This window comes from Periplaneta americana, chromosome 7 (assembly GCF_040183065.1).
Source record: "Periplaneta americana isolate PAMFEO1 chromosome 7, P.americana_PAMFEO1_priV1, whole genome shotgun sequence".
Lineage (NCBI taxonomy): Eukaryota > Metazoa > Arthropoda > Insecta > Blattodea > Blattidae > Periplaneta > Periplaneta americana.
Genome location: NC_091123.1, coordinates 166,213,361 through 166,233,255, shown reverse-complemented (window position 1 = coordinate 166,233,255; position 19,895 = coordinate 166,213,361). Strand labels below are relative to the sequence as shown.

Genomic DNA, 19,895 nt, shown 5'->3' with positions numbered 1-19,895 from the left:
CTCTGATCGTTACTCCACAGGTGTGGACCCAAAAATGTATCTAAGCAACCAAAGATAGAAGGAAAATGTTATATAATATTTATTTTCAAAATGACTCTTGTCCATAACTTTGTTGGAAATCACGAAGAATGTTTTTAGATCTAAAATTTCTTACCAGCTAGGTAAGAGACATTATGAAACCAAAGAGGTTGGGTGCATTTAGAATGAAACTAGTGGCTTGTGCAGCAAATGCTGCAAACTAAGTTCATTAGACGTTCAAATAAACATTTTTCTGAATTATATTCAATGAAGAATACCAGACATTCTGAAAGTAATTTGCTTCCATAATAATGAAAGATACTCTCTCTCGAGCCAATACTGAAGAGAACCACGCATATAAATATCTACATCACACCGCCATTAAATATATGAAAAAGACCCAACCCCACTTGATTAATAGCTATAAAAATATTTGATTTTTAATAATATTATTATCTTACGTAAGTTTTATAGCTTTCAGTAACATATACTATATATACTATATAGCCGCCCTTCAGTAAAATATAGAAATCAAAATCTAATTTAAGTTATTCTCTACATCTACTTATACAACCCCAAAACGTTTCACATTCATATCATCAATATAGCATTAATATGTATAATTAATGAAAAATAGTCACATCATGGCATTAACTACAATAATATTTCATTTCTAATGGTAATAATGTCATAAAATCACCTCAAGTTTTGTAATTTTTAATATCCAATACACAGTTGTACCCAGAAAATTACACAGCACAGAATCGAGCCTGTAAATTATTTTTAGTAAGTTAAGTTTTTAATAACCAATTTAATTTGAGCTCTAAATATGTCAGCATTCTTGCAGATCATGGCCTTCGTGTAATATTGTTTACTGTAGTGTGTGTTTTGTTTTATTCTGAAATGCAATTAGCTAGTTCTCAAAACTGACGACAGATGGATTTTGGAAAATAGGAAAATTATGCTGAAAAATTGACATTTCACTGAAAACTACTATTTTTCTGAAAATTTTGAGTTCCAAGCTTAAAAATGAGGGGTCATTTATTAAAATCCGTTCAGCTGTTTTCCCGTAATTTCCATTACCAGTTAAAATTATATATAGATGAGAGCATGAGACTCTTCGACTCCAAAACTGGAACTAATATTTTGTCGCAATTTTGCTGTGGACAAACGTCAATTTGATTTCAATAGTCACTTTTAACGCAATATATTTCAGTGGTTTAGAGGGCGTGCTGAAGCCAAATCATGACAGTGAATGTGGAGTTATATTTGAAGAATGCATGGACACAAAAATCTTATTTCCGTTATCAGGTGGACAAGAGACGTTTTGAAAATGAGCTCATCATTTATTTATTTTGAATTTAAACTGTAGGTACAATGTTATGGATAGTACGAGTATATAAATTATCTCGATCATGTAATTATTATCAACAATAAAATTTTCTAAGTTATATAATTCAATACTACATTAAAGTATGAAATAAATGCTTATCATGTACTAGAAATAAATATATCTCTATGGGTCTATGTACGATCATACAAATTTAACCATATTGGAAAACTGTAATGTATTAGTCAGAGAGAGAACGAAAGAATGAATTAGATAATTAATTAATTAAAATAACAAAAAGGATTTAGGAAAAATAAAGGATATAATATAATATGAGGCAACCTTTCTCTGATAAAACGAGATAAAATGGGAAAGAATAACATAATAACCTATTTTATGTTCATTTGGAAAATACTGATATCTCTATGTTAATTTTCAAACGGACAAAAGAAGTAACAAGACGTTTTATAAATCTTGAACTAAAAGATCTGTAGAACACGTAGACTAAGTGTTGGACATACTAAGAGAATAAAATATGGATCAATACATATCAATACAATACTTATCTTTGTAAGAGGCTTCGTGAAACAATTTATAAATTCGTTAATCTTCGATGCTACTTACCCATTAGAGTTCTACGAAATGTTTATTTGGCCATTATTCAATATGGTATAATTTTTCGGGGTGGAAGTACAAAAATTAATCTTAGTCCGTTAAATTTACTACAAAAACGAATAATTAAAATTTGTTTGAAGAAACGTTTCGATTATCCAACTAAATTAATTTATTCTCAATTTAATGTATTTAATATTGAACAAATTCATAAGTATACGCTGTTAAAATTTTATCATAAAAATCGTAATAAGTTTGTATTACAGACACATAATTATGACACAAGACGAAATATTAATTTAACATTAGTAGAACCTAAATGTCTCACATCTGCTAGTCTAAAGCATTAATTTTGGCACTCCGTTGTACAATGCTTTAACTAAATTACACCCAGAACTTCTAACATGTAACCCACTAACGTATAACAAGAAAATTAGAAACGTGTTTATGTCTTCAATATGATTAAATAAATTTATAGCCTATGTGTATGAATTAATCAACCTATATTATATTTGTATTCTATAATTTTGAAAAAAAAAAAAAATATATATATAGTCCCACTTTTCACGTGCGATATTATTCTTCTCTAGTGTTAATATTATATTATGTAATCCCATTGCCGCTGTAATTTAAATTTTAGTTCCTATTTTATTTTACTTATTTATTTTTATTATTATTTTTTCTATATTTCTCTTATATTAATATTGCATTATATAATTTCTGTAACTGTAATTTTAATTCTATTTCCTATTTTATTATATTTTATATTCTCTTATAGGCCTATTAATATTATATCTGAACTGCGACCGAACACGAGCGCTGCTCATTCGGTCTCAAATTTTGTTAATACTACTGTATCTCTGTTTTATATTGTTTGTATTATTTTATTTCTATTTCTCTTCTTTGTTTGTAATTATATTCTTTATTCTGAGTATTTAAATTTAAATAAATAAATAAATTTAAATACATGAATGAAAACACAAAAATACCCTATTTACTTATGGCTTTTAAGAAATCCGAAGGTTCATTGCCGCTCTCACATAAGCCCGCGATTGGTACCTATCCTGACCAATATCAATCCAGTCCCTACCATCATATCCCACCTCCCTCATATCCATTTTTATATTATCTCCCATCTACGTTTCGGAGTCCCCAAAGGTCTTTTACCCTCCAGCCTCCCAACTAACACTCTATATGCATTTCTGAATTCACTCATACATGCTACATGCCCTGCCCATCTCAAACGTCTGGATTTCATGTTCCTAATTATGTAAGATAAAGAATAAAATGCTTGCAGTTCTGCATTGTGTAACTTTCTCCATTGTCCTTTAACTTCATCCCTCTTAGCCACAAATATTTTCCTAAGTACCTTATTCTCAAACACCCTTAACCTCTGTTCCTCTCTCAAAGTGAGAGCTCAAGTTTCATAACCTTATAGAACAACCGGTAATGTAATTTTTTTTTTATAAAATCTAACTTTCAGATTTTTTGAGAGCAGACTAGATGACAAAAGCTTATCAACCGAATAATAAAACGCATTTCCCACATTTATTCTGAGTTTAATTTCCTCCCGAGTGTCATTTATATTTGTTACTGTTGCTCCAAGATATTTGAATTTTTCCACCTCTTAAAAGGATAAATCTCCAATTTTTATATTTGCATTTCATACAATATTCTGGCCACGAGACATAATCATATTGTCGTTGTTCCTGCAATAACTCCTATGTGCAATACATGAAATATTTCAGTAGGAAGATAAAACACATCTATTCTTCTATGGCAGTAGTGCGTAAGAGATTGTGAATTCTTACATTTTCGAAAGAAAGAAAGAAATATACTCGTAATTACATTTAGGAGATTTTATTGTTGGCTGTATCACTATTTAAGTTATTTCATAGAGGAAAAATCTTAAAATCGATAAATATGTCACATAGGAGTTATTGCCGGAACAACGACGAAATACTTTGTCTTTTCGAGATTACTTGCAAACCCATCTCTTTACTTGCTTCAAGTAAAATTCCCGTGTTTTCCCTAATAGTTTGTGGATTTTCTCCTAACATAGTCACATCATCCGCATAAACAAGGAGCTGATGTAACCCGTTCAATTCTAAACCCTCTCTGTTATCCTGTCACAAATACCTTATTAAATATTCTAATTTCTCACGAGTAATTAAACCTATGACTATTCCGTTATATGTTTGTAGAAATGGAAGATGAGCGATTCATAAAATTCAGAATGAAAAATCCAGAAAACAGTCAAAGTGTGCGAAAGATTTCTGCGAGTTGTCTCGAATTAAAAATTAGAATATGAGAAAAGAATAATAGTATGAGAAATCTTAAGACTAAAACGACATAACATCATGCGTTCCCTTCTTGCTGCTGCTCTCCGATACAAATGTTTGGAAGCTTACGAAGAAGTTCATTGTTTAGCTGATCAAGATAGCGTACGGAGGATTGACATCATTGTTATCAGTAGGAAAAAATCTGTAACAGAGATCATGACTCTACAATACGCTTTGAACAGTTCCAAAGCACAACCTATGGATATTGATAAAAAGAAAAAAGAAATATACCAGTCAACAATACCTTACTTCTGTAACAAATACAATGTCCAGAGTATCACAGTGACAGGTCTGCTGTTGGGGTTCCGAGGAATATACTCAGTGGCCATCTTAAAAAATCACCTATATGGTAAACACTCCGCATAATTGTTAAAATTATATATTTGTAATTGAAAATCTGTATTTTTAACTTAAATTTTTATCTATATACTAGCTTAAATTACCCGGCGTTGCCCGGGTTTTAAATTTTGGTCTATTTCTAAATAAACTGTTTGTTAGACTTATCGGAGACCTCGGCAAGGGAACTATATAAAACCAAAACGAACCATATTTACTTATGTTTTCTCCTCCCTAGTAACGAATATTAAAGAAAGTGCAACTAATATCCAAAGAAACTGACTAAACGAAATAATTCCATCTCACCTATGAATAGAGTTTTAACAACATTAAGACCTTATGCTACGGGGATATTTAAGATATTTAACATTGTGATTGATGATAATATTTATCGTACCACGGCATTATGCATTATTAAGCCTTTCTGCCCACAATATATTTAATTTCCTTCAATGCCAAACTACATTCTGTAACGGATGGATTCTATCAAATACATGGATTTCAGGGTGTTTGCAGTAACGGAGACTATACTCATCAGAATTCACTCTCCTGGAGAAGGCAATGTAGAACACTACCACAACAGAAAATCATATTTTTCTATAACGGCCAAGTTATTAGTGGCCATAACTTATTAATAATTAAGAGACGGGTTAACATTAACAGTAAAATAGGCTCTATATTATTATTGCAATATTATAATATTGTAATATTATCACAAATATTACTATAACTTATAATAATTGCTTAAAATCGAATGGCTATAATAGCAATACGTGGGATAAAAACATCATCTTCTTTCGTTTTTCCAGTTAATATTGCCACTCATATTACGTTTCGCATGAGTTTTTGACACAAATTCTTGTTAGTGCATAATTTTGGTGAGTCAATATTTCGCAATAGTAGGTCTACTATGGCTACTCAATATTAAGTAAATTATGTGGTAGCAATCCTTGTAGTTTGAAAGAATTCCAGAATTCAATTGGATAAAACAGTCTGCTCACTATCTACAAAACTGCATCGAGGAATTCATAATACGGTCCTGGACTGCGTAAAGATACTTATTGCATGAATTATCTAGTTTTAGCCTTCATGATGTGTAAGAACAATGTAATTTAATTTCGTGTTAAAATTTCCAAGGCCTCGTGAAAGTCTATGTTGAATACAACAGACAATAATAAAGAACAATTGACTGTAGAAGATTTTGCATTTTAATATAATACATGAATATTTGATCTATTTATTTTTATTTTATATATATTTAATTAATTTAACTTCCATTTGTACAATTTTATGTAGCCTATGTTCTTCTCCTGGTTATGAAGGTTAAATGTGCAAACTTTGGCACATATCGGTCAAAGCGTGTAGATTTGTATAGAGCACATACATACATACATACATACATACATACATACATACATACATACATACATACATACCCACATTCAATTTTATATATTAAGATTTTTGTCGTGCCCATTCATGTACATGTCTGCAGCGGACGTTTTCGCTCGAGCTCCAACTAGTTCAAAGCATAATCCGATAGGTAGCGCACATGCATGATGGGTGAAAATGTCGCGAGCGATAAATCCTCGAACGGTATAAGCCGAGCGTTAGACATTCGTTCTCGTTACAATGATGAAGTAGCATCATAGATGTTTATCATTTCAAAACATTGCAGTGTTTAACTAATCTCTCCATAGTACAACTACGAAACTTGCTTTAAAATGTAATATAAATGTTGCAGATAAATGTTTTTTTTTTTTTCCCCCAAACAGGAGTGATTTTGTTTTTGTCAGATCTGATAGATCTTATTAGATGTACAGTAAATGTAATTATTATAAACGGAGAACACAATCACGATAATGCAAGAGCCGTATCAAGTTTTCTAGTAATAATAATAATCTCTAATAATTAGTGTATCAATCTTTGCGTCTGTAACAGTTGTGCAGCATGATTATTCGTTTTATTATATTTTCTGTGACGTTGTCTCTGTACTAATATTGTTATTAATCTACTGCTATATCAATAATATTTTGTAAAACGTTTCTACGTTGTCGCAGTATATAAGCGGAACACTATGTATGGACCTATCATATTATATATGTGTGGTAAATCAAATATTGAATAATTATTAATTACCAATAATAACTGTATATCGAAGTTTTTCATGCTATTTTATTTATAACTTCATGTTACTGTTTTGATACGTTCCATTAAAGGTTTGTCATAACGCAGAAAATAAAGCCTTATTTTTACGTGTGAGCAAAACGTATTTTATCTGTCGCCTTCCATACAAGATAAGACATGTCGGTGAGATGACCTTGTACTGGGCTTCTATTTATTACGAGCGTATCACGACCGATCTTATCTCACTCGAGGGTGCGACATTCGACCGAGTTCAAGCGAGCGATTTAACTCCAATGCAGCACTATGATCCTGACTCATTTCGCTTGCATTACCGCCTTCATTTCGCTCAGACGCTATATAACCATCGCGGTTGATATAGCGTCGTAAAATAGCCTATTAATTATATATATCGTTGGCTGCGAACCAGACTGTTCTGTGTCTAACTTTTTTTAAGAAAGAAATCTGTGTTTCATTGTGTGCTATGTTCTTGCCTGCTTGTATGAATCGGACAAAATTGTATATATTCCTCTCCATAAGGTTGCTATGAAGCTATTCCAAATTGTTTCACGAAGCTTTGAATGTCAGGAGCTTAAAATAGCTCTACTGAAAAAAGAAATAGTAAAATGGACTTGGAAGAGTCTGGTTCTGGGCCATCGATATCCTTTATCTAGGACAGATTCTACATAAGAGATGCATATACTTCGAAATCATATCCTTCATGTTCAATTATTCGTTAAGTTACGCATTCTTACGAAATAGAGCAGTTCAAGTACTGCGTGTTCAGTTCAAAGTGTGTCATGGCTCGCTGTATGCCGTCATGTGGCTAGCCGATGAGCCTAGAGAATTCAATCTTCCTACACTTCCGCAGAGGTGTATTACCTAGGAGGCAGAGAAGTTGCCTAGCAAGTACGGCGTTCATTCTGAAGAGTACTTACCGATACGTACGGTAACGCTGGTAGTGGCAGGAATGTGAACTGTTTGGAAACATGTACTGAGGTGAGTTTTTTTTCTTACTGTCGGGATATGGGGAGAGGGTTAAGACGATTACTTACGTATTTGTTGACATTAACTTCGACGGTCAACATGGACACGGAGCATTTGATTTGTGTTGTGGAATGTTACCGTACGCAACCGATGATAACAAATACCCTGCGTACGACTTGCCGGCGCAAAACACAGTTGGAAAGAGGTTATGGTAGCACACAGACCGTACAGACCGCCATCTGTTGCTACGACGTTCAAGTTATACCGTAAACGTTGTCAAGTTCAGATTGAAGAACGCCTTGAATAATAGGCAACTTCTCTGACATATAAGCTGAAACTCGCTTCAAATCGGTGACTCAACAACAGTGACGTCATGACACACTTTGAAATGAACACCCAGTATTATAATATTGCGATACAAGTTTGGAAATAACAGAACTGAGATTCTGTTACGCACTTAACGCATGTGTACTGCACACTATTTTTTGTACTATCGTCATTTAAATAAATTTGTTTTAAATTTTTAATACTGCATTAATTTGTTTCAAATGTAAAAATCTTTGGTCGGCGGGAGAAGGCACATAAGTAAAAAAAATTAATTTCTCAGGAGAGACTTTCCTTTTAATTTATTCTTAACTGAATATAAGTATAATAATGAAATTAATGTATTTTGGCTCAAGTAACACCCTTTTCAATTTAGGATACAAGAAATTGTATTATTTAAAAAATTAGAAGAAATGCTAGACTTAAGTGATTAGGTACAACAGAAAAATCGAATTTTTTGACTTATGTGCCTAAGAAATATTTTCGGTAAGAAAGTTTGAACGTATTTGCCAAGGCAGTACGTAGGTTTTTTGTTTCAGTGGAAATAGTTATTGTTTCTTGTAATGAAATTATATACAGTTAATAATCTAAGTTTATAAAACACTGTAACGCACAGCTTCGAAATCAAATTAAAAAAAAATAAAGATTGTTTACTTATGCCTTAATTTTGTAATCGTTTTTTTACTTGACAAGCTGCTTCCTTCCTTTCAATATCGGACGGATGAACTGCCTCCGTCTCTATCGTCTTACGTTCAGACATGTGATCATATTTATAACATTTATAACATTGATCCTTTGTGGGATTTTGGAAAGCTATATTAAAATTATTTTTGAAAATGTGACGATAATATGAAAACTTTTCTGCCCGAACATTAGCATTCCTGAATTTTTCTTTGTACAATTCATATATATATATATATATATATATATATATATATATATATATATATATATATATATTTTTTTGTAAATATAAATCACAAAACAGATATTCTCTTTCAGTGTCGTTTCTTGTGCTCTTGTTGGAAAGTACTCTTGAAAATTAAGCAGTGTGGTTCACTATATATACACGAGTACTTTCAGATTTCTTCACTCCGGGCTCAAGCTTTCCTCTTCGATCAGTATCCACTATGTTATTGTCACTTTTTTCAAAATATGTTCTATTATTGTGTTGGATATATCAAAGATGGCGTCGATCTGGTTGGCGAGTTGGTATAGCGCTGGCCTTCTATGCCCAAGATTGCGGGTTCGATCCCGGGCCAGGTCGATGGCATTTAAGTGTGCTTAAATGCGACAGGCTCATGTCAGTAGATTTACTGGCATGTAAAAGAACTCCTGCGGGACAAAATTCCGGCACATCCGGCGACGCTGATATAACCTCTGCAGTTGCGAGCGTCGTTAAATAAAACATAACATTTTTTTTTCAAAGATGGCGAGAAAAAACTCCTGCACACCCATACCTTTTCTTTATTTTTCACCAGGAAAAATGGTGTTTCTAGATTCATTCTTTTTGGATTTGGATTTCCTTCACTTCTGTAAAGCCCATCACAAATTACCGCTTCAAATCGTTATTCTCAATATTGCAATATTGTTTATGAATTTTATGTCTGTCTTCAGCACTAAATGAGAGGTTGCATTTAAGGAGACATTCTGTACAATCTTTCTCTAGAACTTTTTTACCAGCAATTTCTTTCCACCATTTAAGGACTTGAGGGCTTTCCCTGTTATCTGGCGTTGGAGATGGACTAATAACATCTATTCTCTTATTAGCTTAATCACTCATTCCTTGCGAAATTTTAGATGTCGCCAAAGCCGACTTCACCATAACCTGCCCCTAGTATTCGAACTGAGTACCTATTTCTTAGCTCTAATAAAAGAATATCAAATTATCAGAGCAATCCTGTGCTGCGTTTCTTACAAACTGTAAACTTATTACAAACTGGATTGATTTAAGAATTATTATTCAATTAATTAAAAACTTATCAATTCTCTAACAATGAACAGAATGGTGATTGTATTACATTGTTAGTTGTATGTTCTGAGGCAGAGTCACCAATAAAGTCTTAGAAATGTTAAATAATTTAGAGATAAAGAACACTATCTCAACTTAGTGTTCTTCTAGTCTATATTTTGTTATTGTCAAAGAAAACTAAGTGTAGATAGTGTTGTTTGACACTTAGCATGTGTCTAAATTAACACAACACTATCTCCAAAAAAAAAAAAAACTATAATTTGTAGAGACATATTACTTTCTCACTATATAAAGCCCACTTTGTACAATATGATAGTATAAATAACTCAAAAAGTCGATTTTTGGAGTTAGTGTCCTTTGACACTAAGCCGTCGATATATTAGTTTAGTTCGTAGTTTTGTAATCATTTAATGATTACGGCAAAAGCATTGATTAAGGATTAAGAGGATGAAGACATTAAAGAAGCATACAGTATCGGTTGCGGTAAGTTAATACCGGAGAAGTCTAAAAGAAGGTAAGAAAATGTATATTCTAAACAAATGCTCTATTTGTTTCTAAGTAGTTATAACAGTATTGTGAGTTCTTTTGTTTGCATAGCAACTAGAGAACGTGCGGTATTGTCAGTTTACGAAGGATGTAAACAACAATGGTAAGTATGAAAACAAAGGCATGTTTGTCCAAAAATGTACCTAAGCAACCAAAGTTAAAAGGAAAATGTTATATAATATTTATTTTCAAAATGACTCTTGTCCATAACTTTGTGGGAAATCACGAAGAACGTTTACAGGTCTAACATTTCTTACCAGCTAGGCAAAAGACATTATGAAACGAAAGAGGTTGGGTGCATTTAGAATGAAATGGGAGCATAAGACTCTTAGGGTCGATTTCTAAAACACGGACGAAATCGTGGTTCCAAACCTCGGCTTCTAAACCGCGATCAGGGTCTGAATCCTTATGCGATTTCTAAAACGAAGTCGAGAAGCGGCTTGAGAAGAAACCGATGTTCGTGTGTTTTATATATGGCAACGCAGCTAAGAATCGATTTCTATTCTTGTAAACAGTCGATATTAGAAAGAAATGAACATCGGGATTAATATTTTTGTTGAATTCCAGTAAGTCACATTCTTTTGTTCTCAGCTAAGGTATTGTTATATTTGCTAATTTACAGAATACATGTGCGTAAAATACTAGCATTAATTATAGAGCACTGATTTTTAGGTACCAGAATTATATTTCCTAAATAATTAGCACAATTCGAACGTTTATGTTGTAGTTTATCATTTGTTCATAGCTACTGCCAACTTTAACTACCTGAAAACCCGGGTCTAACGAATCAATAACCTAAATATTAACTGGATTAAAGTTGCAATTGAAACTAAAATATTATATGGTTCTATTTTCACATATAATAAGCCTACTACGTGGAAAGCCGCAGTAATATAATACTTAAAATAAGGAGACAAAATTACGCTTGCTTCATACATATTCTTGTAGGCCCATATCATATTCGAGTATTAAATAAAATGTCCAGAACTACTGTAAAGACTAAGAATTAACTTGCATCTTCTTATAGTCATAAAGGTGTAATTAGTATAAAATATTAGACCTATATCTTACTTCTCTCAAAGCAACAAGAAGGTGTAAAAAACTTGTCAACCTGGCGCCTCTTGTATTTCGTTGCAGATTATTATTTAGCATTCTTGCTAAATTTTGCGTTGATTCCTTCGAAAATTGAAAATATTCGCATGAAATTGTCGTCGTTATATAGTTACAAAGGATTATTCCTGTCTCTTATCACTCTAATCCGAGATTTAATATTTGTAATCACAAATTTTCCTTTCATAGTCATCCAGCTGATCTATTTCCTCCATCTTGTATACATGAAGCCGTGGTTTTAAACCTACCCCAGCCGTAGTCCCTGCTTCAGACCATGATTTCGAGCCATGGCTCAGAAAAATGAAAAAGATCTCGTTTTATAAATCCAAACGCGGTTTAAAGCCATGGTCGTAAACCGCGTTTGGATTTATAAAACGAGATCTTTTTCATTTTTCTGAGCCATGGCTCGAAACCATGGTCTGAAGCAGAGACCACGGCTGAGGCAGGTTTAAAACCATGAGTTCATGTATAAAAAATGGAGGTAGTAGATCAGCTGCATGATTATCAAGGGAAAATTTGTATCTACGAGTATTAAATCCCCGGATTAGAGTGATGAGAAACAAAAATAATTTTTGTAACTATATAACGACAATAATTTCATACGAATATTTCGATTTTCGAAGGAATCAACACAAAATTTAGCAAGAATGCTAAATATTAATCTGCAACGAAATTGAAGAGGCGGCAGGTTGACAATTTTTTTACGCTTTGTTTCTTTGAGGAAAATAAGATATAATATTTTATATTAATTATATCTTTGTGCCAATAAGACGATATAACTTAATTCTTAGTCTTTACAGTAGTTCTGGACATTTTATTTAATACTCGAAAATGATGTAGGCCTACAAGAATATGAAGCAAACGTGATTTCGTCTTCTTATTTTAAGTTTTATGCTACTGGGGCTTTCCACGTAGTAGGCCAATTATATGTGAAAATACAACCATACTACATTTTAGTTTCAATTGAAATTTTAATCGAGTTAATATTTAGGTTATTAATTCCTTACAACCGGGTTTTCAGGTACTTAGTTAATGTTGGTAGTAGTTATGAACAAATTATGAACTACATCATAAACGCTCGACTTGTGATAATTATTGGGTCAATATCATTCTGGTACCTAAAAATCTGTTCCCTATTAAATACTAAGTAATGCTAGTATTAAACGCACATAGTTTATATTCTGTAAATTAGAAAATACAACAATAACTTAGCTGAGAACAAAAGAATGTGACTTACTGCAATTCAATAAAAATATTAATCCCGATGTTCATTTCTTTCTAATATCGACTGTTTATCAGGAATAAAAATCGATTCTTAGCTACGTTGCCATATATAAAACCCACGAAACTCGGTTTCTTCTCAAGCCGCGTCTCGACCCCGTTTTAGAAATCGCATAAGGATTCAAACCTCGATCGCGGTTTAAAACCCGAGGTTTCGAACCACGATTTCGTCCGTGTTTTAGAAATCGACCCTTAGACTCCACGTATCACGTATCACGACCGATCTTATCTCACTCGAGGGTACGACATTCGACCGAGTTCAAGCGAGCGATTTAACTCCAATACAGGACTATGAGTACAACCATTAGTGTAAATTGTGTGCTAATCTGTATCTATAGGTAAGCCTTGGAATGTCAGATAGTAAAAATAAAAATAAATTTAAAATAATTGCGAATTTTCTTACATGACGTTTTACATACAATATTATTCGCAGATCTGATGGATATGAAAGTCAAAGACAAATCCCGATGTTCATTTCTTTCTAATATCGACTGTTTATCAGGAATAAAAATCGATTCTTAGCTACGTTGCCATATATAAAACCCACGAAACTCGGTTTCTTCTCAAGCCGCGTCTCGACCCCGTTTTAGAAATCGCATAAGGATTCAAACCTCGATCGCGGTTTAAAACCCGAGGTTTCGAACCACGATTTCGTCCGTGTTTTATAAATCGACCCTTAGAATCCACGTATCACGTATCACGACCGATCTTATCTCACTCGAGGGTACGACATTCGACCGAGTTCAAGCGAGCGATTTAACTCCAATGCAGCACTATGAGTACAACTATTATGGTAAATTGTGTGCTATTCTGTATCTATAGGTAAGCCTTGGAATGTCAGATAGTAAAAATAAAATTAAAGTAATTGCGAATTTCCTTACATTGCGTTTTACATACAATATTATTCGCAGATCTGATAGATATGAAAATCAAAGACAAATGAAGAGTCCACTGCAAGAATGATAGATGTCATTTGGAATACATTTTTCAGGAGAAGCAATTGGAAGTTTGAAATGCTTAGCGCTCAAAGCTGAACTGTGATTTTCCGATCATTACTGGACAATGACTATCAGTGTTAATGCCATATAACTTTCTATGTACATTCTATATGTCTTAAGCTATACATTGACAGTCTTGGTTCATTTTCGACAAGAAAGTGACATCCATCATCCTTGCAGTGGACTCTTCAAATCCTTATGTCATTCTTGAATTAGATACATAGAGTCAGAATTCTAATATGTGAAGTGGAAAAAGAAGAAACGATACAAAAATTATCCAGTCTATAATAGTTATGAAACAAGGCGTTCCGCCTTACAAGAAAATTAATTAGCGTCCAAGTACCAAGAAATGTGACAACAGCAACGCGTTTGACAGAAATTTACTGTAATATGAGAAAGAAGGAGGTGCTCCAGTACTCACCGGTAGGGCTGGGCGTTAGAGTCATCATCACGCTGTGGACCTCGTTGGGTGAGAAGCCGTACTTCTTCAAGAAGTTTAACTTCGGCCCCCGAGACTTCCCCAACTTCTCCACCGCCCCCTTGATGGCCCGTATGTAGTCCCTGACTCCGAAGCTGGTGTGCGGCAGTATTAACCCGATGGTCAGATTCCCCCTCTTCTTATCGCCGTGGTGGTGAGTACTAGTACTGCCACCTCCTCTCCAAGATGGTAATTTCGGAGAGGTGGATGATAAGTTGGCAGCTGTGGATACGCCGGGGTCGGTCACGCCCCCCCAAGAAGGCCTCGATGTAGTCGCCATGGTAACCGTTAGCAGCATCACCAGTAGGCTCACGAAGACCGTGGCACAGCTCGATCCAAAAACCATAGTCCCGATGTCGAGTCACTTCGGTCACGCAAATAACCGGTCGGACGGTTAGGCCTTCTGGTACACACGCAGGGGGGGAAGAGAAGTTGCTACGTGGAAGTTATCGTGTTAAAAGAAAGGAAATTTCTGATGATGGCAGTGGCGGAAATGCGATAAAACGTTATGCTTTGCACAGGAAAAGGGGTTGGTGCCGGTAGAGAGGAAAGGGATGGTGTAGAGAGGGTGCCAGTAAGTGGGTTAAGATGTTCGGCAGAGGGAAGGGATGTGAAGGTGGGAGGGTAAGAAAGACGGGAAACGGGTGGATCGATGAAGAGAAAAAGTGTTTCGGTAGATGCTGTCTTACGGCGAAAAGGAGAGGAAAAGAAAACTCTGTGACGGTGAAGGAGCGAGGCGTTTTTTTTATACTTCACTAGGTCCCTTGTTTCTCCTGTTTATAAATGATTAACAGTCTGAAACAGCGCCGAAAAGATAATATTACATCATTTTTGCAAGATACGCCTCTCTAACAGAATTTCGATAAACCACTTCTCTTGTATTGGCATTCGATTTTCGAAATTTATTGACGTGAAATCCAAGATTTACACAAAATTCACCACGCACTTTCCCTACTCTATCTCCTGTATTTGAAGACATTTATGCAACTTTATTTATATATCTTTTCAAAAAAATGCATGACGTGCTTTGTTCTAAAGACACAGTCAAGTCCGTTAAAAATCATAAATGTAAACCATTTTAATTTAAGTTGCAATTTAAAATGTGAAACATTTAAAACCAACACCAGTAAATGCAGTTATTTCAAAAGAAAGAACCACAATTTCAAATGCACGTCACTATTTTTTTTTTCCGTTTCTGGCTATCTAATTAACACGTACAGCAACAGCAAGAAAATACTGTAAAAATTTTTATTTACGTCTTTTCATGCATAATGCGCGACCTAAAACATATGAATGTCATGTAGGAATTTTAAGAAAAGCCGTCGCTGGTTTTTAACAAATTACTTCGACAATGCTATTCAAGAAGCTAGTAGAAACAAGTTCTACAAGTTCTGGCAGAGGATTTTCCTACTGCTATTAGTCAAGGTAAGACGTTAGCGCTGCGCGATCAAGACTTGCGTCTCCTGCGGTCGGAGAAAACAGCATCTAGAAAGCGACAGCAGAAGTAGAGTAACACTAAGACAGGAAGAGAACAGGCAAATAGGAGAACCAGCTGGAGAAGAAAATATCTATATTCTTCAGCTGGTAGTGATATCTGAGACTGCAATGAAGGAAGAGCGGTCATGGTAGTCTCTCCAATCGCGTGGCAGAGTCATTAACATCTGCCATTCTTCCTGTGTTGGCGCCCTTCCATCAGTAAAAACATCTCGAACCGCCTGACACTACTACCGAAACACCAAAAGTCCAGTCTGCGTATTACTTCGTTCGGCTTCAACATCCTTCTAGACACACTCTTTACTTTTAAACTTTCCATCACTGTATCTTCTTCACTATTGGCACTAGAAAACCACTAGCACTTTTCTTATTTGTGTTTTTTTCTTACTCAACACGTTGTTACTTCTGTTCCGTGCATTTGAAACAGTTGCTAACGTATGTTTTTGCGTAAAATCTGTTACAACCTGACGACCTCTATGACCTTTGCATAGCATAACCACGGACGAACCGGTTTGTGTCCATTTTCAAACATAACAACAGTACCCGTCTGTCAGAATGTGTGAACCCTTCTGTGTACAGAGACAAGTCGATACTACTGCCCTCTGTTTGGAGATACCGCGCACTACATTCCTGCTCGAATTTTAGCACAATCAACGTACAAGTGGTTAGGAAAATAGCTTTTTCTCGCACTTCGGAAGATGACAAGCGAGTTGAGAATGTTCAGTGTCTACAGCGATACGATTAAACGTGTTACGTCAAGAGAAAACATCATCTGTGCGTATTTTCCGTAAATATGTGCCCCACCCTTAACCTGACACTTTATTTTTTTTTTTACTTTGATCACAAATTAATACACTGAAGAAAGAAAGAGGTACAGTCGGTAACACATAACATCACAGGTGTCCACACGTTTTAGTACTTGCAAGGGCTGTCCAAATTTGTTCCTTGGCATTGACAACGGATGTTGTCATCGAGGAAGAGGCATACACGACTTTCCCTTGTTGTGTGGTACAACATTGCAGCCAGGAGCGGTTGAGCAGCTACCTCGGAGAAGCGGTACGGAACAAACCCCTAGCAGTAGCTCCACCAAACAGAGGATGAAGCGAGCGCAAGCGCCGTAACCATGGCGACAAACATTTCTCTCCCAGGCTGATGTTGCCAGCCAGCCTGTCCTGGAAACTACTTCCAGCGAGTCCCTCCCATATCTACTACTGACCTCTACAAGGCGACCAGGAAAAAATGAGGTACCACACATTATACACGACAAATTGAAAACCCGCTATTTGCCAACTACAGTGCATGGTTGCGAAATCTTGAAGGATGGGAAGCAACAGTTCTGTCGTGTTAAAACTCTATCAAACAGACAAAAACTGTAATTACGAAACACGTTTAATTATTTTTAAAGGCTTTCAAACTTGTTAAAGAGAATGCGTTCAGATATACAGGGACATCATTTTATTTTTACTTGCATTTTTATTGTACTTCACTCTCACCCCTTCACTAATGTCCTTGCTCCCGTCAGACACACAAACTTACGGTCGCTGTTGCATTCGAAGTCTTCAAGCAGTGAAGTAAACACTGAAGTGTATAGTGTGTTTCAGAAATATGATTGCGTTTTCTATTGAAGAAAGAACCTATATTAATAATATCGTACTAAAAATTATATTCAAGAAACGATAAATTCAATTTCAGAGAATATGCTTCAAAATCTTTTTAATAATATGCGTACTGAATTGAAGCCTGCATTGTAATGAACGGCAACCATTTTTAGCAACTTGTTTAAAAATTCAGATTAGCTTTTTTTTTGAATTGAGGTGGCTAGAAGCGAAGGAATGCTAGTGACATTTGTAATAACATTAGTTAAGTGCATCCAGTGTAAGCTAAAGTATCTAAAATTTTAGTGGCAAAGGGATATTTTAATCGCATCACACATTAAAATTTAAATAAAAATTTCACCGATTTTACGAAAGCTTAAATATTTAAACCCCATTTTCTCAAAGTACTTAAGCGCACTTACAGCCCTTTACTTATGACCCCCTCAATTTAAATGCACTCTCTATATTGTATGTTACCATCAATAATTAATATGCTAAATAAAGTAGACATTACATAACGAACATAGCCGCCTGAAAAGTTGAGTTTTTGAAAAAAAAAATGTTACTACTCTACTGTATTTTGATAAATTCCGTAAAAGTGATGATCAAACTGAAAATCGTAATATCGTATGTCCCTACAACATAAATGGATACACTACTTTTCTCTCCTCCTATACCTAGTAAAATGATTTGTTTACATATTGCACTAGTAACATGAAACTCCTGTAATGGAAGGGGGCAACAGTGTTTCCGAGTATAGCCAGGTTAATGTTAAAAATGTTGGTAAAAATAAAGTGATGTCCCTGTATATGTTTAGCAACACATTTTGCGTTCTTTCCACTATAAAAATCCCGATTAATTATTTTAAATTATTCACACAATTTTGGAACATATTCCTCTATATACTGTATGTTTTAGCTAAATACAGAGACATCATTTTATTTTTACTAACATTTCTAATATTAACCTGGCTATACATTTGCTACCCCCTTCCACGATTGGAGTTCGATGATACTGCCGTAAAATACAAACAAATCACTTTACTAGGTATAGGAGGGAAGAAAAGTAGTTCATCCATTTACGTAAACTAGGAATTATCGCGATTTTGAGTTTGATAATTTTCATTAGGTTTTTGTTTAATCAAAATACAGTACAGTATTAACAATGAGTGTTTTTACTCACGAACTGAGCTATCCATTCGGACACAATCATTATGCAGTGTGTATTATACTGTGTTCAGCACATTAGCGTACAATATAGAGAATGAAGTTAAATTGAAAAATAATCATAATATGGATATTTAAACACATTTTTGAAAATGGTGGCCGTTCATTTCGATGCAGGCTTCAGTTCTTTTGTGCATATTATCGCACTATAGACTATTGTACCTAAGTCCAATTACCAGTTTCGTCCTTCGTACTAGTAATTCATAAGGAAATAATTCTTTACTTAATCTATAAAAGATTACCTGACGTACTGTAAATTCAATCTTCACTTCTGCCCGATCCAAAAAGATAAAATTACTTAGATATGCTATCTACTTTGCATCCAAGTAGTTACGTCGCAGGGTCGTAGAAAGAAAGGAGGTTTTTCTATTTAAGTTATTTTAAATAGTTGTATAATATTACGTAGACGCCCAATTCCTAACAGAAATTTAATGTTTTCAGAAAAGAGCTAAGACAGCCTAGCCATTAGCCTTTACAGAGGGCGAGCAGAAGTAGGTGGGGAAAATCGGAATGCGACGTAGGCAAACGGACGACAGTACCTGTACGAAAATATGATACAATATTGAAAACTTTTTCGTCACTGAAAAACGCGAATATATTTATGGAACGTACTATACTCAATCAGTACTGTTTAGTATCACCGTAAGGCACTTTGACTGCATACGCGGCTTTGGTTCTGTGTGGAGGATGATTGGAAATTTACTAGTAGAAGGAGTGGGAGTGAAGTACATTAAAAAACTGAGTTACAATAAAAATTGAAGTAAAAATAAAATGATATCCCTGTATAAACCATTACTGCAGATAAATTTCTATTATCTAAATAGCTGATATTTTAAACTAATTCATATAATGAAAACCTGAAGCGAAGTAATAATAATAATAATAATAATAATAATAATGGTTGATTTAGCCTGACAATTAAGGTAATACGGCCTTCGCTAATAGGCCTACTCAACCAGAAATAAAACTGCGATACAAAAAAACAATACAAATTTACAAAATACAGCACACACAAAAACTAAAGTAGATAATAGTAATACAATGTAAACAACAAGTCAGTAGAAATTAGACATAATATATAACATATAGAAAGAAAGGAAAAGGCGTAACAAATTGTGAACA

At 34.4% G+C, this 19,895-nt stretch overlaps 1 protein-coding gene across 1 annotated transcript in view; it reads right to left on the bottom strand.

Moving 5' to 3' along the window:
- The window catches only part of LOC138702811 (glutamate receptor ionotropic, NMDA 2A-like), a 546,239-nt gene extending 529,234 nt beyond the window's left edge, over nt 1-17,005 (bottom strand). The window contains exon 1 of the mRNA XM_069830108.1: nt 14,402-17,005. Coding sequence (XP_069686209.1) covers nt 14,402-14,804 — 403 coding nt within the window. The 5' untranslated portion in view covers nt 14,805-17,005. The remainder of the gene's footprint in view (nt 1-14,401) is intronic.
- Nucleotides 17,006-19,895: the final 2,890 nt, after the last annotated feature.